General features: G+C 37.0%; 2 protein-coding genes across 2 annotated transcripts; one reads left to right on the forward strand and one right to left on the reverse strand.

Moving 5' to 3' along the window:
- Positions 1-393: 393 nt before the first annotated feature.
- On the reverse strand, positions 394-20,657 carry LOC143890250 (mitogen-activated protein kinase 10-like). The gene is made up of 10 exons (XM_077394854.1): positions 20,062-20,657; positions 11,673-12,081; positions 9,485-9,612; positions 9,200-9,259; positions 4,698-4,847; positions 4,437-4,592; positions 3,794-4,005; positions 3,580-3,681; positions 1,832-1,995; positions 394-1,218 (listed from the first exon to the last, which is right to left on the reverse strand). The coding sequence occupies exons 1-10, from the start codon at positions 20,086-20,088 to the stop codon at positions 800-802; spliced, it is 1,827 nt and encodes a 608-aa protein (XP_077250969.1). The 5' UTR covers positions 20,089-20,657; the 3' UTR covers positions 394-799.
- Positions 16,700-17,765, forward strand: LOC143889240 (uncharacterized). The gene is made up of 2 exons (XM_077393414.1): positions 16,700-16,754; positions 16,858-17,765. Exons 1-2 carry the CDS (start codon positions 16,745-16,747, stop codon positions 17,646-17,648), a joined length of 801 nt encoding a protein of 266 aa, XP_077249529.1. The 5' UTR covers positions 16,700-16,744; the 3' UTR covers positions 17,649-17,765.
- Positions 20,658-21,966: the final 1,309 nt, after the last annotated feature.

Below are 21,966 nucleotides of genomic sequence, written 5' to 3' on the forward strand. Positions count from 1 at the left end.
CTTTCAACTCCTCGATCTTTTTCTCAGGTCATGATTTGGAAACCGTCCTTCAATTCCCCATAAATTTCCCCTTGCAACTGCCACTGTTGCACACTCTAATCTATAGATAGAGATGAGTTCTTTCAAAGCAAAAAGACTAAAAATCAAATCAAATCAAAACTCCCACGATCTGATAACATGAGATTGTGTATCATATAAGAAACCGTCTCTGAGACGGCGGGGAGGGGGGGGGGGGGGGAGGGGGGGAGGAGTGGCTTCACCTTCAATGTAGCAGCCGCAGTTAAGAGGCAAATTTTCATATAAGAAGCCACTTGTGTATCATATAAGAAACCGTCAAAATTATAATATATCCCTGGTAATTCTTAGTACTTACGCGTAGGCAGCAGAGCAATATAACACTTCAGCGATCTTGTTGCATTCTTATAAATTTTTCATCAGCACCAATGAATGAACTCTTGATGGAATCTGTGTAATAATCACAAAGAAACGTATTCTATCTAGACTATTCTAAAACTTTTGTTTTTCATTTTTAAAGCACTCCTCCCCTTGTGTGGGGAAAAGAGAAATGTATAATTTCACAGTACAATTGGATACACCAGGGTGGCATAACCTGTTTGCCATAATATTTTCCTGATATGCTTTCGAGAGCACCGGGAGGCTGAAGGAGGCTGCTACTCTTTTCTCTATACACCCCAGGTATCAATGCAGCATTCCACTCACCTTCCCTTTTGTTCTTTATCCCTCCCTTTTTATATCAGTTCTTCATTCAAGAAAAACCTTCCTCAGTATTTTCCTTGTTCTAGTACATTCTTGACATGCCAAACTGAACCGTTCCTACTTTTCTCTGAGCGATCCCGCCAAATTGAGATTTTGCCTGAAGCATGTTTGCATCAATTGCAATTCGATCCTCAGCTGGGTCGGCCTTCGCGGTTCGCGAGAGATAAAATGAGGAAGAATTAATGTCAATAGCTATGTCTGGTGCCAATTTGGCCCCCACGTATTGTGATGGTCTGGGTTGCGATGACAAATTTCTCTCTGCCTCTATTGTATCCTTCTCAGACATTTCTGGCTTTGCTAGAGTCCTGCGGAAATGGTATGTAGGTGGAATGGCCTGCGGAGGAAGTACTGCATTCCTTATCAATCTTCTTGGGTCATAAACATCTTTCATGCTTCCATTTTCATAGGGCATAACTGGTCCCACGACTTTGCCGGGTTTAGCTGAACAGATTATATTTCAGAATGTGATTAATATTGATAATGATAAGATAGTAAAAGCATATAATAGAACTCTGGCAAATCAGGTTGTGGTGCTCTATTCCCAGGCAGGTAGAGTAAGAACAAAACAGTCAAGAGTGAATTTGTTGAGTTGACTGAGTTCAAACAATTAAGCCATGTTTGGCAACCATGAAATGGCTGAAAAGCAGGGAAAAGAAAAACTCTACAGAAAAAAAAGAAGAAGAAAAAATAGAGTTTTTGGTTTCTTTATTCTTCAGGCCCTTCGCACCATCTCATCACCCATGTCTTCTCAATTCTCTCCCCCCTCTCCGACACTCCCTACCCCTCTATCAACACTCGTTAAGCTAATATTCCATGATAGTGATGGATAACATGACCTTTAAAGTATATATCCATTATGAAACAGGATGATAGTGATGGATAATAATAATATTGAGGCCCTGTTCATTTGAGATTGTGGCAACTGATTGTGGGAGCCTATTGTGATTATTGGACTCCAAATTAATGTAATTTTGAGTCCAATAGTCACAATAGGTGCCACAATCCCAAACGAACAGTGAGAACTAAAAGGATGCAGTCAACAGCATGTGCATACCTAGTGGGATCCTATTTGAGGTCTGCGAAGTCCTAGGTAGATTCCCAGACAACAGATCTGTATCTCTGTTCTTAAATGCCCCATCTGGGATTTGCCGATCTTTACATGAAGCAAAAGTTTGTTGTTCCTTTGGTGGGATTGTATCCGAATGGACAACCGTGGATCTGCAAAATATTCAGCCAAAGAGAAAAGACTTAAAATTGAGCAAATTAAAATTAAATTTACACATACAATTATATGCATATATTATAAATGTAAATATGCCGACCCCAACTGGTTTGGGACAAAGGCTTAGTTGAGTTGAGTTGAGTTGAGTATTATAAATGTAAATATATTGATGCGTCGGAGCTTGAAGAACCAATCCTAAACATGGTAGGGAAGAAATTTGCGATGTTGTCAGCCTGGCAGTCATCTGGTGCATAAAAAAAATCCTCCAGCAACCCCAACAATTGTGATCAAGAACGTAACCAGCGTTCATAATCATAATCATGAATGTAATGCTTAATCACCATTCATCCACACTAGTCCAGATACACTGCATTTCCAAATCAAGAATGTAATATACTTGAGGTGATAGAAATACAAAACTATCAAAGGAAGCAACAAAGTTACTACTATGAAAACGCAAACGATACACAGCTAAGCTAGGAAGATTAAGGGGACTGAAAGATTGATGGATCTGTGTCTCACCAAAGGTTCCAAGATGTCACACCATGGATTCAAGGCGTCTCACCTTGAAGGTATGGGTTCCCACAATTTGCACGAGAAAACAAAACAGACTTCTATTAAATATTCCATTCCTGAGGGCAACGACCCCAAGGCCCTTAAAATATATGCACCTTCCCACCAGTGTTTAAAAACGCGGATTTGACGCGGAACGCGGCCAAGAAAAATCCTTGTTGACTCGGCGCGGACGCGGCCAAGAACGCGGTTAACACGGTTGACAAGGTCATAACTCGGGAGAGTCAAAGGAGTTTATTGACTCTATAAGGCAAAACGCGGAACGCGGATGTGGTGAAACGCGGAATGCGGCCGAGGTAAAAAGGAGTCGACTCGGGCGAGTTCCTTGCCGAGTCAAGGAGTTTTTAAACACTGCTTCCCACTCAATGCGAGACATCCTATGACTTAAAGACCCATAAGTGAGTCCTATTGAATCAAAACCCCAAATTCTAGAAAGTTGCCACATAAAAACCAAGAAAAATAATAACTAAAACATGTGAGTGATATCACATGATTAGTGTTACATAATAATAAATCCTAATTAAAACACTATCCCATCCCAATTAAGTTGATATTAAAACCTCAACAAACAATTATATCCCTACTAAACATAACTCTAAAGCACTAATGATGAAAATAAAGTCATATTTTCTTTTATACAAAACTTAATTAGGATAAATCGCAAGAATTGTATGAATTGCACAATAAAAGATTTGATAGAAAATCACAGAATTCATAGAAATCAAGATTCAATCATTTACATCGTAAGATTTTCAAAACAATGCATATAGATATGTTGTGAACGTATGCATACTTGGATAATGAGTGTATGTACCAATGCAAAATTGAACAAATATGCATATGTAGGTATGCGGTATTTTTAACACTAGTTGTATCATGTAGTACATCTAAAATGCGTGCACCCATGAGAGAGAAGATTCCAACAAGCAGGTAATTTCATAGTTACAATAAAAAAATAACAAAATGAAAGATGAACTGACAGAAATTGAACTTGCCTAAAGGGTTACCTAGGAAGCGAGACATGCTTTCTCTCCAATGGAATCACTGGACCACTTTTACCCCCATTTTCCTCAAGATGAGCAAACTGCTTCCTGAATTGATCAATAGCACTGGATGGAGAAAAATGTAATGAAAATATCAATAACGATTAGAAGAAAAAAATAATCATTGAATACCATGGAGTCAAATAAAACAAGTGAATATGCAGCAATAAAAACCAACCTAGGATAGAGGAAGTTTGTCCTTTCAGTTCCATTAAGGTAATCTTTGAGCAGTTGAGGATGGTATTCCAATATCTCCCGGAAAATAAGTTCTTGAATGTCATCTTTTGTCACTCTCCGCCTCTCAAACTCAAACTCCATCTTTGTGATTGGCTGACAAGATGGCTCTCTCTCCACTTTGGACAGGCCTTTGAAGTAAGGATCAGCCAATGCCTAATAAAATAGAACACAGACATTTCTACCAGCTTAGAAACATCACCAACCACTTAGATAATGTAAAAGCATTACTATTAGGACATTAGACTGCTGGTATTACACCAAATAGCATCCAGGACATCCAGGACTAGTATCGTCCCACAAATGAAATACGATTTTTAAATTGAAAACTTGTAAAGCAAACCAAATCAAAAGAATGCATGACACAACAAAAAATCAGAAGCAACATGCGCAGGTGAGACACCCTTTGAGAATGCAGATTGGGAACAGATTTAACTACTCACAATGTTTGTTTCTTATTTCTACTACAAATAACCACGATGCCCCTCTGCCATAATAGACTAAGAATTCAGACGAGTGAATCAATTGCTCATTACCAACGGGCAAAATAGCTATGAATTCCTATTCCCTGTAACTTGCATGCATACCTCTTCAGCGGTAGGCCGGTCCTTGGGGTCGAACGCTAGCAACCTTTCCAACAGTTTAAGGGCTAAAGGATCTGCATTTGGAAACTTCTGGGCAAATGGGACAGGCTGCCTCTTTCTCATGCTGCTCAAGTATCTCCTTGCCTTTTCATTCCGTACCTGGATTCGGAATAAGTATGGAGATAGGCACCAAGATTATAATTTGAAAATTGAAACGATAATTTGATCAATAAAATTCAATGTTACCAGAGTAAAATGCAATACCCGAGATATAGTGTCTGATGAAGGTGTGCCAAGCAAATCAGTCATCAAATCCAATTGGTGAACAACATTTTTACCAGGAAAAAGTGGCTTCCCAGTTAGTACTTCAGCAAAGATGCAACCTATGCTCCAAATATCAATTGCGGGAGTGTACTGCAGATCCAGAACACCTCAGAAATTAAATCATGCTATGAAAAACATAAACCAAATTCCCAGAGTCACTTAATATCCGACTCAATATAAGTATCTGAATTGTAAGATATTTCAACTCGAAGGAGAGATCAATATTCCTCCCTGAAGAAGCTATTTTTTAATTGCTAGGTATTATTTGCTTAATAAAAAATGTGCAGAAGATATTTCCCCAAGAAATAATTGTAATTATGTATCCAAAACTATCATTGCCCATAATGATGATTATAACTATGCCAACAGAAAAGGTTCTGGCAGGGATCCTAGTGAAAACCCCAACTTACCGACCAAAAAAAAACTATCATTGCCCATAATGATAATTACAACTATGCTAACAGATACAAAATTAGTTGAAGGTTACCAACATCACTCTCAGTGATATGGGTTTGCAGAGAATACAAAGAATGAATCAAGAAAATAAAAATAAAAACTACTAATAAAACATAATGCGTGTTGCTCAAGTATAAGGCAGTGTTTAAAAACGCGGATTTGACGCGGAACGCGGCCAAGAAAAATCCTTGTTGACTCGGCGCGGACGCGGCCAAGAACGCGGTTAACACGGTTAACAAGGTCATAACTCGGGAGAGTCAAAGGAGTTTATTGACTCTATAAGGCAAAACGCGGAACGCGGATGTGGTGAAACGCGGAATGCGGCCGAGGTAAAAAGGAGTCGACTCGGGCGAGTTCCTTGCCGAGTCAAGGAGTTTTTAAACACTGGTATAAGGTACTGTACATTTCCACATGGGGCTCACAATGGAACCCCAAAACTTCATCATGTCACAGTTCTTCCCAACCCCAATAATTCACAGCTTCCTTAACAGTTAGAATGGTAATGCCTTAAGATATGGTCAGTCGACTCAGTCATGCTCTTTTAAGGTCTACTTTTTTTTTCTTTCTGAATGGTAAGGTCTACTATGTAATAGGAACATCAAAATGCAATCAAACTAGGGGCATCTAGAACAAAACCTATTATTTGTCAACATTGCAATGCTTGAGGATTGACCTGTGTCAACACAGACACCTGTGTAAACACGTGTCGACACGGGTTTAGACATGTTCACGCTTAGACACATGTTGCAGTCTTTTTAGCTGTATTGCCCAGTGAGTTTTAACTGTATTTACTAGACTACTGAAGATTTTTAACTGGATTTGCTTACGGTTGTAGTCTTTTTAGATTGATTGTTGGAGTCCTTTTTTATATGTTATTAGGTAGACACATGCTGCAGTCTCTTTAACTGTATTAGGAAGTGAGTGTTTACGGGATTTATTTGAATACTGGAGAGTTTTAACTGGATTTATTTGAATGCTGCATAATTTTGGCTGGATTTGCGCAGTGTTGCAATCTTTTTAGTTGCATTACCCGATGAGTTTTAACTGAATTTACTTGTTAACTACAAAGTTTTAACTGGATTTGTGTACTATGGCAGTTTTTGTTGAAATTTTTTTAGACTAATAGTTGCAGTCATTTTTCATATGCAAGATAAAATTTTAAAATTTTAATAGAGAGAAGTTTTAATTAGATTTGCGTATTGTCGCAGTCTTTTTTAGACTGACAATTGCAGACTTTTTTTTATATGTTATCAGGCACCTCCAAATTTGCAATGGATGACAACATAGAAAGTTTTACATTTTTTAATGAGAGAGAGACAGAGAGAGGACTAGAGATATTTTCCACTCTATGTTAACAGGCACCTGTAAATGCTCAGGAAAAAAATTTCAATCTACCTGAAACTCATTTATCATTTCTTGTTTTATTAATGACACTCTACATTGTATTAAACACTTTTTAATTTGATACTAGTAGCTTCCGACTTAATTTTATCCGCCTTTATAGCTAATTAAAAAAGTCCAAACTAGTGATGAGAGTCATCTATTCTAACCACATAATAATTATAATTTTTATACTCGGTATAAAGCTTTAAATAGAATCATCTTTTAAATATCTTGATGTTCCCACCACAAGTTGAATCAACAACACCTTTTGTTTCTAATCGTGTCCTTGTTTCTAGATTTTGGAAAAATGCCGCGCCATGTCAATGTCAACAAAACTGGGCACTATATTGTCAAAATGAACCACATTCAGGGCATCCTATCTACATCAATTCCCTATCCTTAGCTAATCCATCATTGGGACCACATCACCAAGGCATTCTTGTCACTGGACCAACAAAATAATACAAACTATTGTACACGAATCATTATTGTACACGAACTGAACATTGCCTACAGTTACCACTTTTTTTTTTTTTTTGTTAATATTACAATACTATCTAAACATATTTTCAGCAATCTTATTCTAATCTTCTCATCCTTTCATTTTAGCCAGGCGCAACAAATGTTCAAATTTCAGAACAATACTAATATTTAAACATGAAGATAAAATTTCAATGAGTAATGATAAAGTATATTTCAAATTTTAAAAAACTAATTGCATGAATCTCTAATTTCACAAACACCATTCCACACAACGTCCACAGTCTAAAGCAATGGAAAGCTTGTATAATTCTTATGCTTCTGAAGCATTAGGGAACATTATTTCTTCCCCTATTCTCCTTTCTTAAATTGCATTGTCGTATTATCATGAACAAAATTTCACAGTTTCACAATAGACAGTTGTCTTCATAATGTACACTTTTTTAGGTGACAACAACATTTTATTGAGAAGAAAAACAGATAACGAACAAGTGGACAAGGCGGCTGAAGAGCAACCAAAAAAAAAGGAATAATGCCAAAGAAGAGTAACGACCTCTGGTTTGTGGACACGGACATGGACATGAGGGTCACGTTTCAACCCGGACATGGAGTGTCGGACACGGCAATCCTTCAAAATCTAGAAATGAGGACACATCTAGAAAGGATGTTGTTGTCGATCCAACTACTGTCGTTGGAACATCAAGATATTTAAAAGATAACCCTATTTAAAACTTTAGACCGAGTATAATGATTATAATTATTATGTGGTTGAAACATATGTTTAATTAGCAATTAAAGGTCGATACAATTAAATGCAAGCTACCATTAGCAAATTTAAAAAGTATCTAATATAGTGACAAGTGTCATTAGTAAAACATGAAATAATAAATGAGTTTCAGGTAGATTGAAAAAAAAAATTGACCATTGTAGATTTGCAGGTGCCTGATACCTTAAGAGTGGAAAAAACCTCGGGTCTAGACTCTCTCTCTCTCTCTCTCTCTCTCTCACTATTAAAAATTTAAAACTTTATCTATTGTTGTGCATTGTAGATTAGCAAGTGCCTTATAAGATATACAAAAAGACTGCAACAATTAGTCAAAAAAGATTGCAACATTGTAGATTTGCAGGTGCCTGATACCTTAAGAGTGGAAAAAACCTCGGGTCTGGTCTTTCTCTCTATTAAAAATTTAAAACTTTATCTATTGTTGTGCATTGTAGATTTGCAAGTGCCTTATAAGATATACAAAAAGACTGCAACAATTAGTCAAAAAAGATTGCAACAGTACACAAATTCAGTTGAAACTTCTCTCTATTAAAATTTAAAACTTTATTTGTTGTCGTGCATTGCAAATCAAAAAAATGTAATAGTCAGTCTAAAAAGACTGCAACAGTACGCAAATCCAGTAAAAACTATGCAGCAATCAAATAAATCGAATTAAAATTGACCAGATAATACAGTTAAAAAAGCCTGCAACGTGTGTCTACCTAATAATATATAAAGACGGACTGCAATAGTCAGTCTAAAAAGAAAGCAACAGTACACAAATCCAGTTAAAACTCTGCAACAGTCAAATAAATCCAGTTAAAACACATTGGAAAATACAGCTTAAAAGACTGCAACATGCGTCTACCTGATAACATATAAAAGACTGCAACAATACACAAATCTAGTTAAAACTCAGCAACAATCAAGTAAATCCAGTTAAAACTCAACGGAAAATACAGTTAGAAGGACTACAACATATGTCTAAACGTGAATGTCTACATCCTGACATAGGTCAAGCTTCAAGCATTGCAGTGCCGACGAATCATAGATTAAAACAAAAAAACTTTCCGCACCACCAAAACAGTACTCCCAACACCAATCATTAAAAAAGACAACTGCATGCTCACACTCCTCAGTCAAAGCAACCAAGTCATGTAAGAATGAGAAGAGCAGAGACTCAGCCAAGATATTGTGTACTAAAAGTCGAAGGGAGAAAATGGTTTTTATAGTATCAACCTTTTTTTATCCATATAATAATAGTGCAAAGTTGTTCAAACTAAGAAATCAAAGACCTTTCCATAGATCTGTATATAAAAAGAAGAAAGCATTACAAGTATAGGAGCAGGCTAAAACATACTTTAGAGAAAAATGATCCACATAGCTCCGGAGCTCTATACCATCTTGTTGCAACGTAGTCCTGCAAATATTAAGTGCTTCAGAAGAGGGGCAAAAGAGTGCACAATTGTGCTAATAACAATATAGGAAAAAAATAGCGGAAGCAGCCTGGATATGATAAGGAAAAAAAATATCCTCAAAGATAATACCCCGGAACCAATAAAAAAAAAGATGATGCACTGGAATAAGTACAATTTAGTAATATGGCAAAAAATTAATGGACAGCACTCGGAATTCATATATGTACCGTCCAAAATACGGTTGTTGGGGTATCGCTGAATGCAACTCTTGCCAATCCAAAGTCGCAAATTTTGAGTTTACAGTTTGCATTCGCCAATATATTTTTGGGCTTTAAATCACGATGAAACACATTAGCTGCAGTAAAAACACTCTGGTATCAGTACAAAGCCACACAGTTCTTCAAAGCAACATGAAAGAACTACATAAGAACCCATGCAAAACAACAACAGGAAATGTAATTATGGCCATTAGCACGGGTTTTAATACTAGAATGGATATTTAATACATGAAACATGGAAAATTAGAATTCAAGTTTCAAGATTGAATAACATCACTTCAGTCTCTGAACACATACAAAATTTTACAGTTGACCATGAGTGAAGATTGTGACCCAAAAACTCTTGTGGTAAAATTGGTTTCAACAGTGGACAGAATATAGGAACTTTTCGTATTGTAAACCAGGTCAAATGAACTTCACAAAAGATTCATCCTACAAGAAACCTATTCAGAATGCAATACACACTTGGGATTAATTAGGCCCGTCAGGAGCCAATATCATGCCTAAGGTACAAATTTTAAGTAGTAAAATGTTCCTTTTTGTTAAATTTGGTTGATATAATAATTTTGTATATTTTTCTAATTTTTCATTTTTATTTTAAAACTTTTTTTTTTTTAAATCTCTGGTTGTAGCTTCTTTTCCAAAATAAAACACTGAACCATATGAAACACCAAAACATCCTATCTCATTGACCAAAACAAAATGCTGAACAAAATTGTATCGACAACTATGGCCCTGCTCAATGGGAACAATCTCCCAGAGTCCCAAGCTATTATTTTTAGATGTTTTCACTACCTCTTGTACAGAACTCAAATTTAACCTCGAGTATAGACTTAAAGCTTCTACAACCCATGTGGATGGCCCTATCATTAAGGATGCATCATGACCCAAATTAGGAAATGAATCTCAAAATTCTCAGTATATTTGAAGAAATTGTTTTCCACACATTAGAATAGATTCTCATTCCTCACCATTACAAGCTACGATTATCCTTATTTCTACTGTAAGTTAAAAGACAGTTCAAAAATAAAATGGTCATGAGGCCAGGTATAGCTAAGGTTTTAAATTTCAACCGAAATCCGAAATTTCAGTCGAATTTTTAGGAATTTAACGAAAAAATCTGGATTTTATTTATGATTTAATATTATCCTGAAATTTCGGTTTAAAATATTACTTTATTTAATTTCGATGTTTCGGCTGAAATTTCGGTTTTGGTTTCGGTGTGGACCGAAACGCATTCCGAAACCGAAATTTAAAACCTTGGGTATAGCTATAAGGGTTATTCATTTAGAAACTTGAATTTTTACTCCAGACTCCAGATATCCAACTAACCCAATATTGTTAACACGGTCACGGATACATCAAAATAATGTCACAGGGTAAAGCATCAGTATTTCCATAGCATGTTGCAAGTATGAAAACCTTGGGTATAGCTATAAGGGTTATTCATTTAGAAACTTGAATTTTTACTCCGGACTCCAGATATCCAACTAACCCAACATTGTTAACACGGTCACGGATACATCAAAATAACGTCACAGGGTAAAGCATCAGTATTTCCATAGCATGTTGCAAGTATGAAAACCTCAAATACTTTGATGATAAAACACCACCCCACCCCACAAAACAAAAAAAAAAAAGAAGAAACAATAGAAAGGTGATCACACACGTAAGAACTTGTCTAAAATCATGGATCTCAAAGAAGACACTTTAAGAAACAAAATAGATTAAACCAGTACACATATATAGCAGACTACAAACAAAATGCTGGGTATTAACTATTAAGAATCTTTCCTGGATAATAAAACTAAATATGACTTGATGAAAAGAAATTTTCTTCAAATTCAATTACAAAGACCAGTAGGTGAGAAGAAAATAACTGAAAACATTATACTTAAACAATAATAAACAAATGGTGTGCAGATAATCATGTTGAGCCGCTACTTTCAAAAAATTTCTTTGCAGAAAGAGAAAAGCTCTTCAGAGTTCAGAGTCCGGACAACAAAGAAAAAAGAAATATGCATCATAAATTCAACTATCGTCAAACATGGGTATAAAATATCCTCAAAATTATTTCATAGTTCATTACCATCCTGTCTAAACCACATATATAAGCAAAAATATGCAACAGTCATACCTGTGTGAATATATTTTAATGCACGGAGCAGTTGATAGAGGAAAAACTGATAATGTTCCCTCGTCAAATCATCATTAGCCTTAATGACTTGGTGGAGATCAGACTCCATGAGCTCAAAAACAACATAAATATCCTTAAAATCCCTTCTTGAGGGTGGCAACATGATGTGCTTGATTTCAACGATGTCGGGATGGCGTAGAAGCCTGAGCAGCTTGATCTCACGGAGGATCCGAGCTGCATCAGAGATATGTTCAAAAATGTCATGTATCTTTTTTATTGCCACTTTTTCTCCGGTATGAGTGTCAATGGCCGAGCATACAACACCATAGCTTCCTTTCCCTATGACCTCCTGAATTTTGTATCGGTTCGCATCTCCATATTCAGTGAAGAAGTCCATCTCTGCTTGACTCTGCAAACATAGTAAAAGCCATTCAGGTTTCATGAGTATATTATTATTATTTTTTTAAAATTGACAAATATATTCATTCCAGCAAAATTACAAGGGGACCAGTAGTCCCACTAGATTTACATAGTATGAATTGCCCAGGAGCATTCTCCTTGGCCCAAAAGAAAAACCCATTACCCCTTACATTACCCAATAGCCTCAAATGAATCGAATCCAGCAAAAAGTGGCATATTTGTGGGACCCCCCAAGTCAAGATCGTGACCTGCCACGTCACACCGATTTCTTCACTACAATCCATTGGCAAATTCGATTTTCAAAAATCCCGCTCGAAGGCCCAGAGCTATTGTGCGCCCCTAACCGTGCACGATAGCCAACCACCCAACATCATCATTCAATCTCCGGCGGCCTCCACCTCGAACCACCACCCAACACCGACGTCTCCCCATTAAAAATATATCAAATCCTTCCACCATCCGCTCCAAAACCTACTTCCACTATCCAAAAAATCATCCCCTCCAGAAGTATACTCCAAGCCCTAACAATAAACCGTAACCCTAAAGACTATAATACTCAGTGTTTAAAAACTCGTTGACTCAGCACGGAACTCGGCCGAGTCGACTCGGTTTCGTGAAGACCGCATTTTGGAGTAGCAGACTCGGCGAGTCCGGGCCGAGTCAAACACGAATATTACTTTTCTCTTGGATGGGATCGACCAGCAGGAGAATCTTGGCAATCCGTGACTTCTCCCACTGGTCATCCACTGTTTTCTTTTTGTGGAAGCAAACCCACATCTAAAGCCTATGATAAACCCTCCTTGCGGGGTTTCCTAAATCCTACTAGTTGGGCTTTCAATTTTCGGCAGAAGAAGAAAAATTGTTTCTGGTTTTCGTGCATTTCTTTGTTAGGAGGAAGAAGAAAGGTTTTTTTCTAGTTTCCTTATGATATCTGCTAAGGTAATGAAAGTATGAAACCCTACAATAAAGTATTTATTAGGGAAATCATACATCCGGCCCTGTCTTACCTGGGACAGCCCCCCATCTTTGTAAAAGAACAGACATAAACACATGAAGGTGGCTGTCCCAAGAAAGAAAAATGGGGTACAGTGCATTAAATGACATGTTGGGCCCTTGTTCTTACTTGGGACAGCCCCTTTAAGTTAAAGAAATGCTACAAAGTACAAACACACTTGAGGACCTTGAGGTGGCTGTCCCGAGTAAAAAATGGAGCACATATAGTTTTAATAAAGTGAGGGGTGCCCGAATCAAAATACAATAGTGCTGATCAGTGTTTAAAAACTCCTTGACTCGGCAAGGAACTCGCCCGAGTCGACTCCTTTTTACCTCGGCCGCATTCCGCGTTTCACCACATCCGCGTTCCGCGTTTTGCCTTATAGAGTCAATAAACTCCTTTAACTCTCCCGAGTTATGACCTTGTCAACCGTGTTAACCGCGTTCTTGGCCGCGTCCGCGCCGAGTCAACAAGGATTTTTCTTGGCCGCGTTCCGCGTCAAATCCGCGTTTTTAAACACTGGTGCTGATAACATTTCCCTAAAAAAAAGGAAAAAAAAATTCAAAATTGCTTTGACAGTCAGACCCATTTAATGCCATTTATTAAACACAAGCATAGCATAGGTGTACTGGGCGGCTACCCATTTTTCTATGAAAAAATTAGCTGCAATTAAACTTTTAATGTTGGAAAATCCAAACCGTTGGATAATCCCCTGTCATATCTATTTTAATTGGTTTGATCATCTGAGCCGTCCATTTGATAGGTGACAACGTAAGTAGGTTATGCTCAAAAATTCATTTCAATACTTATTACTTTAAATGGCTATAACTTTTGGATGATCTCTTTCTTGTATGGCTTATGCCATAGGATGATCCAAACTGTCCATTTGGTGGGCCACAACATAAATAGGTTGTGTGGAAAAATTCATTACCATAAGATGATCCTAATCCTTCGATACATTGACAACTGCATATTATGGCAAGTTCTATGGATCGGAGGGTTGGGTCATCCTATGAAAATGATTTTTTAAGCACATTGTATTAACTATTTAGAATTTTAGATGGCGACTCATCCAACGCACGCTTTGGATCATGTTATACTATAAGCAGTACAATACTAATTGAAAATTAATGGACCAAACGTGGCTCATCAAATGGATGTCTTACATCCTATAATGTGAGCCTTACAGTACTTCTTGAAAAATAATACATCTGGTATATTTTTTGTATGGCTCACGCATAGGATGATCCAAACCATCTATTTGTTGGGTCAAAACATCAATAGGTTGTGCCCAAAAAAATGATTGCCACAAGATGATCCTAAATCTATTGATAACTGCATATTATGGAAAGTTCTATAGATCGGAGGGTTGGGATCATCCTATGTAAATAATTTTTGGGCCACAATGCATTTACATTGTGGCTCATCCAATGGACAGTTGGGATCATGTTATATTTTAAGCCATATAGTACTTCTTGAAAAATAATGGATTATAGGGGATTACACCATATAGAAACTCATATAATCTAATCCCTTATTTTAGTAATGACAGTCCTCTCCTATTTTTACACTTTTCTAGATATAGTGACACACAATGCCGCTTGATCCTGCATGGGAGCATGGGACGATGTCGAATCCACCATCGAGAAAAATGGTGCGTTGTATTTATTGTAACAAAATCACTACCGGTGGGATTAACCGCTTTAAACATCATCTTGCTAAGTTACATGGCAACGTTGCCGGGTGTCCAAGCGTGCCTGAACAAGTGATGAAAGAAATGAGAGCTGCCCTCGAAAATTATAAAGAGGAGAAACAAGCAGTAAAGAACGTGAACGAACAGATTGCTGAAGAACGAGGCACACAAGAAGAAGACATGCTAGATAGAGATATGCGTGCGGCGAGGAAAGCTAGTCAACGTACATTCTTTATGGAAATGGAAGCACAACGCATCGCACGAGATGGAGCTGGCCCATCATCAGGACCTTCACGTAGGTCAGATGCAGACCCGTCATTTGCACCTAGACGTAGGTCTGATGCTGGTCCATTTGTGGCAGCACGAAGTTCAGATGTTGGCCTATCGGCGATAGGGCCCACAGGTACGGGCAGAGGTTTTCGTTCAGCCTCTTATCATGAGGATCCTACAAGGACTGGAACTTTAGACCCACTTACGTTTGTACCCCCATCACGACAACCTACTTTAAGAGCAGCATGGGGGAAAGACTTGAAGAAGAAGTTGGGCAGGGTGGTGGGAAGACTATGGTATTTTGCCGGACTGCCATTTCATGCGGCTTCCAATCCATACTATAGGACGGCCATAGAAACAGCGCAACAAGTAGGACCTGGAGTTAATCCACCAACTCCATACGAACTTGGAGGTCCCATATTAGATGCAGAGGTTGAAGATGTCAGACAATATGTTAATGACTTTAAAAGAATATGGGACAGATCGGGATGTACAATTATGGCCGATGGCTGGAAAGACATCAATGGAAGGACACTGATCAACTTTTTGGCATATTGTCCTCGAGGGACAGTGTTCCTTAAATGCATTGATGCTTCAAGTGAGCAGAAGAACGCAAAATATTTATTCAAACTATTTGACAAAGTGGTTGAAGAAGTTGGAGAAAAATATGTTGTTCAGTTTGTAACTGCTAATGCAGCGAACTATAAAGCAGCTGGAAGACTATTGATGGAGAAAAGAAAAAATCTTTTTTGGGCCCCTTGTGCGGCACATTTCATTGACTTAATGCTGGAGGAGATATGAGACTTGCCAGAATTAAAAGAGTGGATTGAGAAAGGAAGAAAGATAACAAAATTTATTTATAATCATTCACAAGTCCTAAATTGGATGAAACATCAAACTGGTCAAAAAGATATTATTAGGCCCGCTGTCACACGATTTGCTACAGCATACCTATCCCTTTCTAGCATAAATGAGTGTCAAGCAGGGTTGAAAAGCTTGTTGGCTTCGAGAGAATGGAATGGATCCCGCTATGCAAAAATGGCAGATGGAAGAGAGGTTGAACAAATTATAACAGATCGAAAGTTTTGGGAAAATATTCAGCGAATCATCAAAGTCACACAGCCACTTGTTACCGTGCTAAGAATGGTGGATTCAGAAGAAAGACCTGCTATGGGGTTTATATATGAAGCTATCGATCGTTCAAAGGAGGAGATACAAAAACTAACGAAAAACTTATGCAAAAAGTTGTGGGATATCATTGACAAGCGATGGGCAGCGCAACTCCATCACCCTCTTCATGCAGCAGGTATAAAAGCTAGTTTTTTCTAATGTAATGTTGAGAATTTTGTTGGTAAAAACATCTGAAAATTTTGATTAACTTAACTTTTGCAGGCTACTATTTAAATCCAATATTTCAGTATGGTGGTAGAATGTCCAAGCACCCGGAAATTATGGAAGGGTTATTAAAGTGCATCAACCGCTTGGAGCCAAGTTCCTCGAAGCGAATGAACGCATCAATTCAAGTATAAATATTTACCAATCAAACATAATTTATTCATTATAATCCTTTCATTAGATTCAATAGTATCTTATGTAGTATTACTGATGCATTCTCTTTTTATCTATAAGATTGCGGAGTTTCGCGATGTTATTCGTAATTTTGGGAGTGAAGATGCATTGAGATCCAAATCAGCAATGGACCCAGGTAATTTATTACGATGTATTTGTAAATAACATATGATTACTATTTGACATGATTCTATCAAATTTATATGAATAATTATTTTTTACGTTTTTATTAAATACAGCGGAGTGGTGGAGTTTACATGGTACTAAGCATCCTGAATTGCAAAGGATTGCTGTGATTGTGTTAAGCCAAACTTGCTCATCTTCAGGATGTGAGCGCAATTGGAGTACATTTGCTCACATTCATACAAAGAAGAGAAACAGGCGTGCAGTGAAGAAGATGGAAAAACTAGTGTATGTCCATTACAATTTGAGATTGCGAGAACGAAATGTCAGAAGTGGTCCCAAAGGTCCAATCGATTTGGATATAATTTTTGCTGAAGAAAATGCTGAGGAATGGTTAGTTGATAAGGAACCACCACTTTTAGATGTTCAGGCAAGTAGACGAAAAGAGATGGAATGTGAGGAGTCACCGACAAATGAAGGTGGGTCAAGTGACAGTTCTGATAGACATCAGCATTGCATAAATGATGAGCCTAGTGATAATGATGATGGTGATGGAGACGACGGAGGTGACTTTGCAGTTTATAATGAAGGTGTTGATGAGCCCAACCCTGATGCGCATGGAGACGCTGCGGGTCATGAATATTTTGTTGGATCCGATGATCAACATGATTATGATGACCGTGATCCGTATCAACACTACACTGGGGACGTTGACGCTTATGATTTGCATGGTGCTCTAGAGATGGATCCGAATATTGGCTATACATGGCAGCATAATATAAACACATTTGGCATATTTCCTGAATATTCTGAGAGTAACTCGATTGATAACCATAATTACACCGACCAAAGAATCCATCAATTTCCATATAGCCACTACGAGAGTGGCTATGATCCACACTACTGATGTGCCTACTCTTATATTCATCGAGAAGAAATTGTCTAACCGGAAGCCCTTGTAAAATTTTGAATTTAATGTAACACAATGCATGTATTGATCATGGGCTATCTTAGGCTCTTTTCCTTTTTGCCACCATATCGACTCTTTGCATTTTTGTCAAATATAATGTATTCATTTTTTGTAGAAAAATATGATCCATTTCACTAATGATTTAGTTACTAATGATACTTTAATACTTATTTTTACATTATTTCTATTTTTTGAATTATTTATTTATTTTTATAAAAAATTACGGCTCATCTGACTTGGCGGCATCAACCGCGTTCTTGACCGCGTCCGCGTCGAGTCGACAAGGATTTTCTTCGGCCGCATTCCGCGTCGAAACCGCGTTTTTAAACACTGATAATACTCCTCACCTCGTTCCCCAATCAACCCTTGGAAGCTGATGAAGTATATTATTATGTTTATGTAGTGACTCCTTGGAAGCTGATGAAGTCAATCAATTGCAACGAAAGTTGAATCATAAGAATGAGCAAAAACTAATTGCTTATTTCCGAATGAATACAAAAATAAGAACTTATTTTGATTCTGGTAAATGATAATACAGATAAACCAAGGTGTAATTTCTCTGTGTTAATTTCCCCAAGATAACAATCTTCATTTAATAGGTTTTCTTTTTCTTTATTATAGAACATGAAAACAATAAAATAAACAAATTAACATACCAATAGATAACAACAATAACAATGATAGAAACAGCAGTAACATAACAAGTGTATTTTTTGTGAAATGGAAAGCTGCTTGGAGATGCAGTAACATAACAAGTATATAAAGAAATAAAAAGATAAAAACTTATTTCATGAATACAATATAGGCGCATTTCTACAGTTAATTTTTATGCGAGTAACCAGAAAGATTAAATGATCTTATTTGGTTATCACTGTGCTGCAGATATTAGATATAAGACACTTCAAAGTTATTTAAAGACATCACAAAAAATAAAGTAGGGAAAAAGGGAAGACTGACGGCCAATAAATGGAAAAAATCTAGAAGGAAAGCATACATATGGACTTATTTCAGTGCTGAAACCATAAATAAGCCATAGGCTAACTCCTATTGTGATTTTATTAATGACACTAATTTTTTAATCATTTCTCTGCTTCATTTACCAACTCCAAATCATGTGACAAAGCTGTAACCTCTTGGTTGAAAAACAATAGCAGGTGATTTTATTTTCTAATATAAATAGATAATGAGGAACAATTAATAAAAGAAAAGCAATGGCAAATGAAAAAATTTCAACTACTGTAATTGCGGAAAAGTGATCCTTTCCACTCTGTCAGGTCAGTTTGAATGAATCAGCAACTGCTACATCGAAACATGTAGGAAGTTTCCAAAAAAAAAATGCACCCATATACAACAAACTCACCAAAACAGCAACTAAAACGGATTACTTTTCCAAAAAATTATGTATAGTACTGACATAATTCAAAACTCTATGACCAGATAATTCCAATTGCTTCTATATGGACAAGGCAGCTTTCGGGCAACTGTCTCTTGGACAAACAAATCTTTGAACAGGATCAAAACAAATGGGCGCAAAAAGGTTAGGCTGTTGGAAATAGAATCGGGTTCTATAGCAATATGACTAATGAAATAATGTGTGCTGGTGTAGTCGCAGACAAGGAATCAATGATACTCGAATAGATGCATAATCCTTTATCTGTTGCGAGAACGAATTCCTAAAATTAATTATATAATAGGACCCAGAGCAAAGGAATCTCCAATATTCAATCAGTTGTCCAAAGTAAAAGGAGGAGCATTGCAATGCAAACAGGAATCCTTCCAACAATTCGCAGGGGCCATTAAATTAAGGGCATAGTAATAAAAACAAAGAAAAATAACCATTAAAATGATAATTAAAGAAAATATCAAACGAGTGTAACCAAAAGAAAGAAAATGAGAAAGAGAAGAAAGGAAACTCACAGCAAGCACTGGGATGAGGGTATTGCTAATGTGAGTAGTTAAATTCTAAAAATTAACCAGACGATTAGAACCGTCAGATCACTCTTACTTGACAAACAGATCTAATCGGACAGCTCTAGTCGTCTATAAATCCAATACTAAAAACCACAGTATTCCAAAATTCCAAAATCGTAATCTTTGTAGGATAGATCTTATCGTCTAAACTGCCAGAAAAAGAAGAGAAAAAATAAACAGAAAGTAACCGGCCGTTTGGATACATGGATTTTATAACCCTGGATTGTAAAATCCTGGATTTTATAAGCTAAAACCTAGATTTTAAAATCCTGAAAATTTAAAATCCAGGTTTTATCTTATAAAATCCAGGATTTTTACAATCCTAGATTATAAAATCCTTGTATCAAAACGACTAATAAGAGATTCATAAAACCCTAACCTTCTTCCTCTGATCTTGCTGCTGCATTTCTCACCAAATCTATAAATCTCTATCAATCCAAATTCCTTTTTTTAACCTTTTTACTCCGATGAAAAGTGAAATCACAAAAGAATGTCTAGATCGTAACGGATATCAGCCACATTTCCCCCATCTACCTCTGCTCCGGATCACAAGCTCACAATCTCTCCTTATTCTCTTGTAATTCTTCACAAAACATAGAAATCGAACCAGATCTCTCATGCACCTCTCCTCCTCTTTCCAAATCCCCAACAAGGCAACGAAGATCATAGAGAGAGAAGCCACAGTAGCTTAAATTCCTGCATCGGCTCAGAGATCTGAGAATTCAACAACATAAAACCCTCGTACAGAAAGATCTATGTACAAAAACGATCTTTCGCAGATTACACAGCGGCCGAAAAGAGAGATCTGACGAAGAAAACCAGAAAAACAAGATGATGAAGAAGAAGAAGATTAAAAAAAGGATATGAATGCTAGATAGATGTTCGGATCAAAACCCTAGGTTTGAGGGATTTTCTGAGCGAGAGAAGGGAAAATGTGAGGAAGGCAAAGGTGAGGAAAATGGAGATTTCTTGTCATGAATATAGGGTGTTTTGTACTTATCCCGTTATCCACCATGTATCTGTATATACGGAGAAATATACGGTTACGGCAGTGGCTGTATAGCGTAATTAGGATGAGGTTTGGAGGGGGTTTTGGTAATGAATGTGTCGGTGTAGGAAGATTCTTTGCGTGTGTACGGTTTTTTAGCCGTTGGGGGTTGGTTTGATGTCTAATTACAGGTTTTAGTTTGGTGGACGAAAAGTCTATTCTTGTGGGCTAGCGGATAAAGCTAACGTGGATTATTTTAAATGACGAAAATACCCTTTCAAACTAGAAAAACTTAATGAATTTAACCTTATTAATCTCATAGCTGTAGGAAAAAGGAAATGATATTTATGACCTTTTGATAACCAGGGACACCCAGCACCGGTGTACGTAGCAATCAAAGCCACTGGATTCTTCTGACATCGAGTACAATAACCCCCCTTTAGTCAGTCATTGATACACTGGCGCTGGGTGTCCCTGGTAATCAAAAGGGATGTAAATATCACTTCCCATAGGAAAATTGTGAAACAACCAACTACTCTAAAAGCTTAAGTTGTTGGAGGAGGAGTTTTTTTTGGATTAGCCTGCACATAGCACATGTGACCTGACTTTTTGGTTGATCATCGCGCATGTAGATTTTTTGACATCAAGGAGGTTTGAACTGAGGACTTATGCTCTGATACCAAGTGAAACAACGAACTACTCCAAAAGCTTAAGTTGTTAGAGATGGCATTATTTATGCTTTTATACTCTAACAAAAATATATCACCACAACCATGTTTTGTTTATTTGCACTAACACATCTTGTCTTTTAGTGTTTAATGTGCTGTCAAAAGATTATCATAGCTCCCAAAAAGCTCTCACAAGCCGATCAAAAAAGAAAAGACAAGGTAGGTGCAATTATTAAAACATGGCATTTCCCTAGCTATATATCATCACCCAACTACCAATAGAGAAAGGGAAATTAAATGAGTTTAATGTAAGGAAAAGGCAAAGAAAATGGGTGTTATAAATAACAATGAAAGAAGTGAGATTATTTAAGAAAGAGGGTGTGTGTGGATCATTTTCCTTCTTAAATTAGTGGTTTGTTTTTGTTAATTTGTCATTAAAGACATGGGTTCTTTGGTAAATTAGAGGAAGAAATGATTTAAGAAAACTTTAAAACGGTTGTTGCGATTTGAGAAACGTGTGGTTAATGTAGTTACCCTTCTACAGTTTACCTTTCCTTTAAGGCGGCGTAAAGTCAAATTTCATTTAATTAATGTTACACCACCGTCCATCTTTATCCATCGTCAGCTC

The sequence above is a fragment of the Tasmannia lanceolata genome, unplaced genomic scaffold (genome assembly GCF_043159265.1).
Source record: "Tasmannia lanceolata isolate RefF3 unplaced genomic scaffold, GAP_Taslan_0.1 ptg000013l, whole genome shotgun sequence".
NCBI classification, from domain to species: Eukaryota; Viridiplantae; Streptophyta; class Magnoliopsida; order Canellales; family Winteraceae; genus Tasmannia; species Tasmannia lanceolata.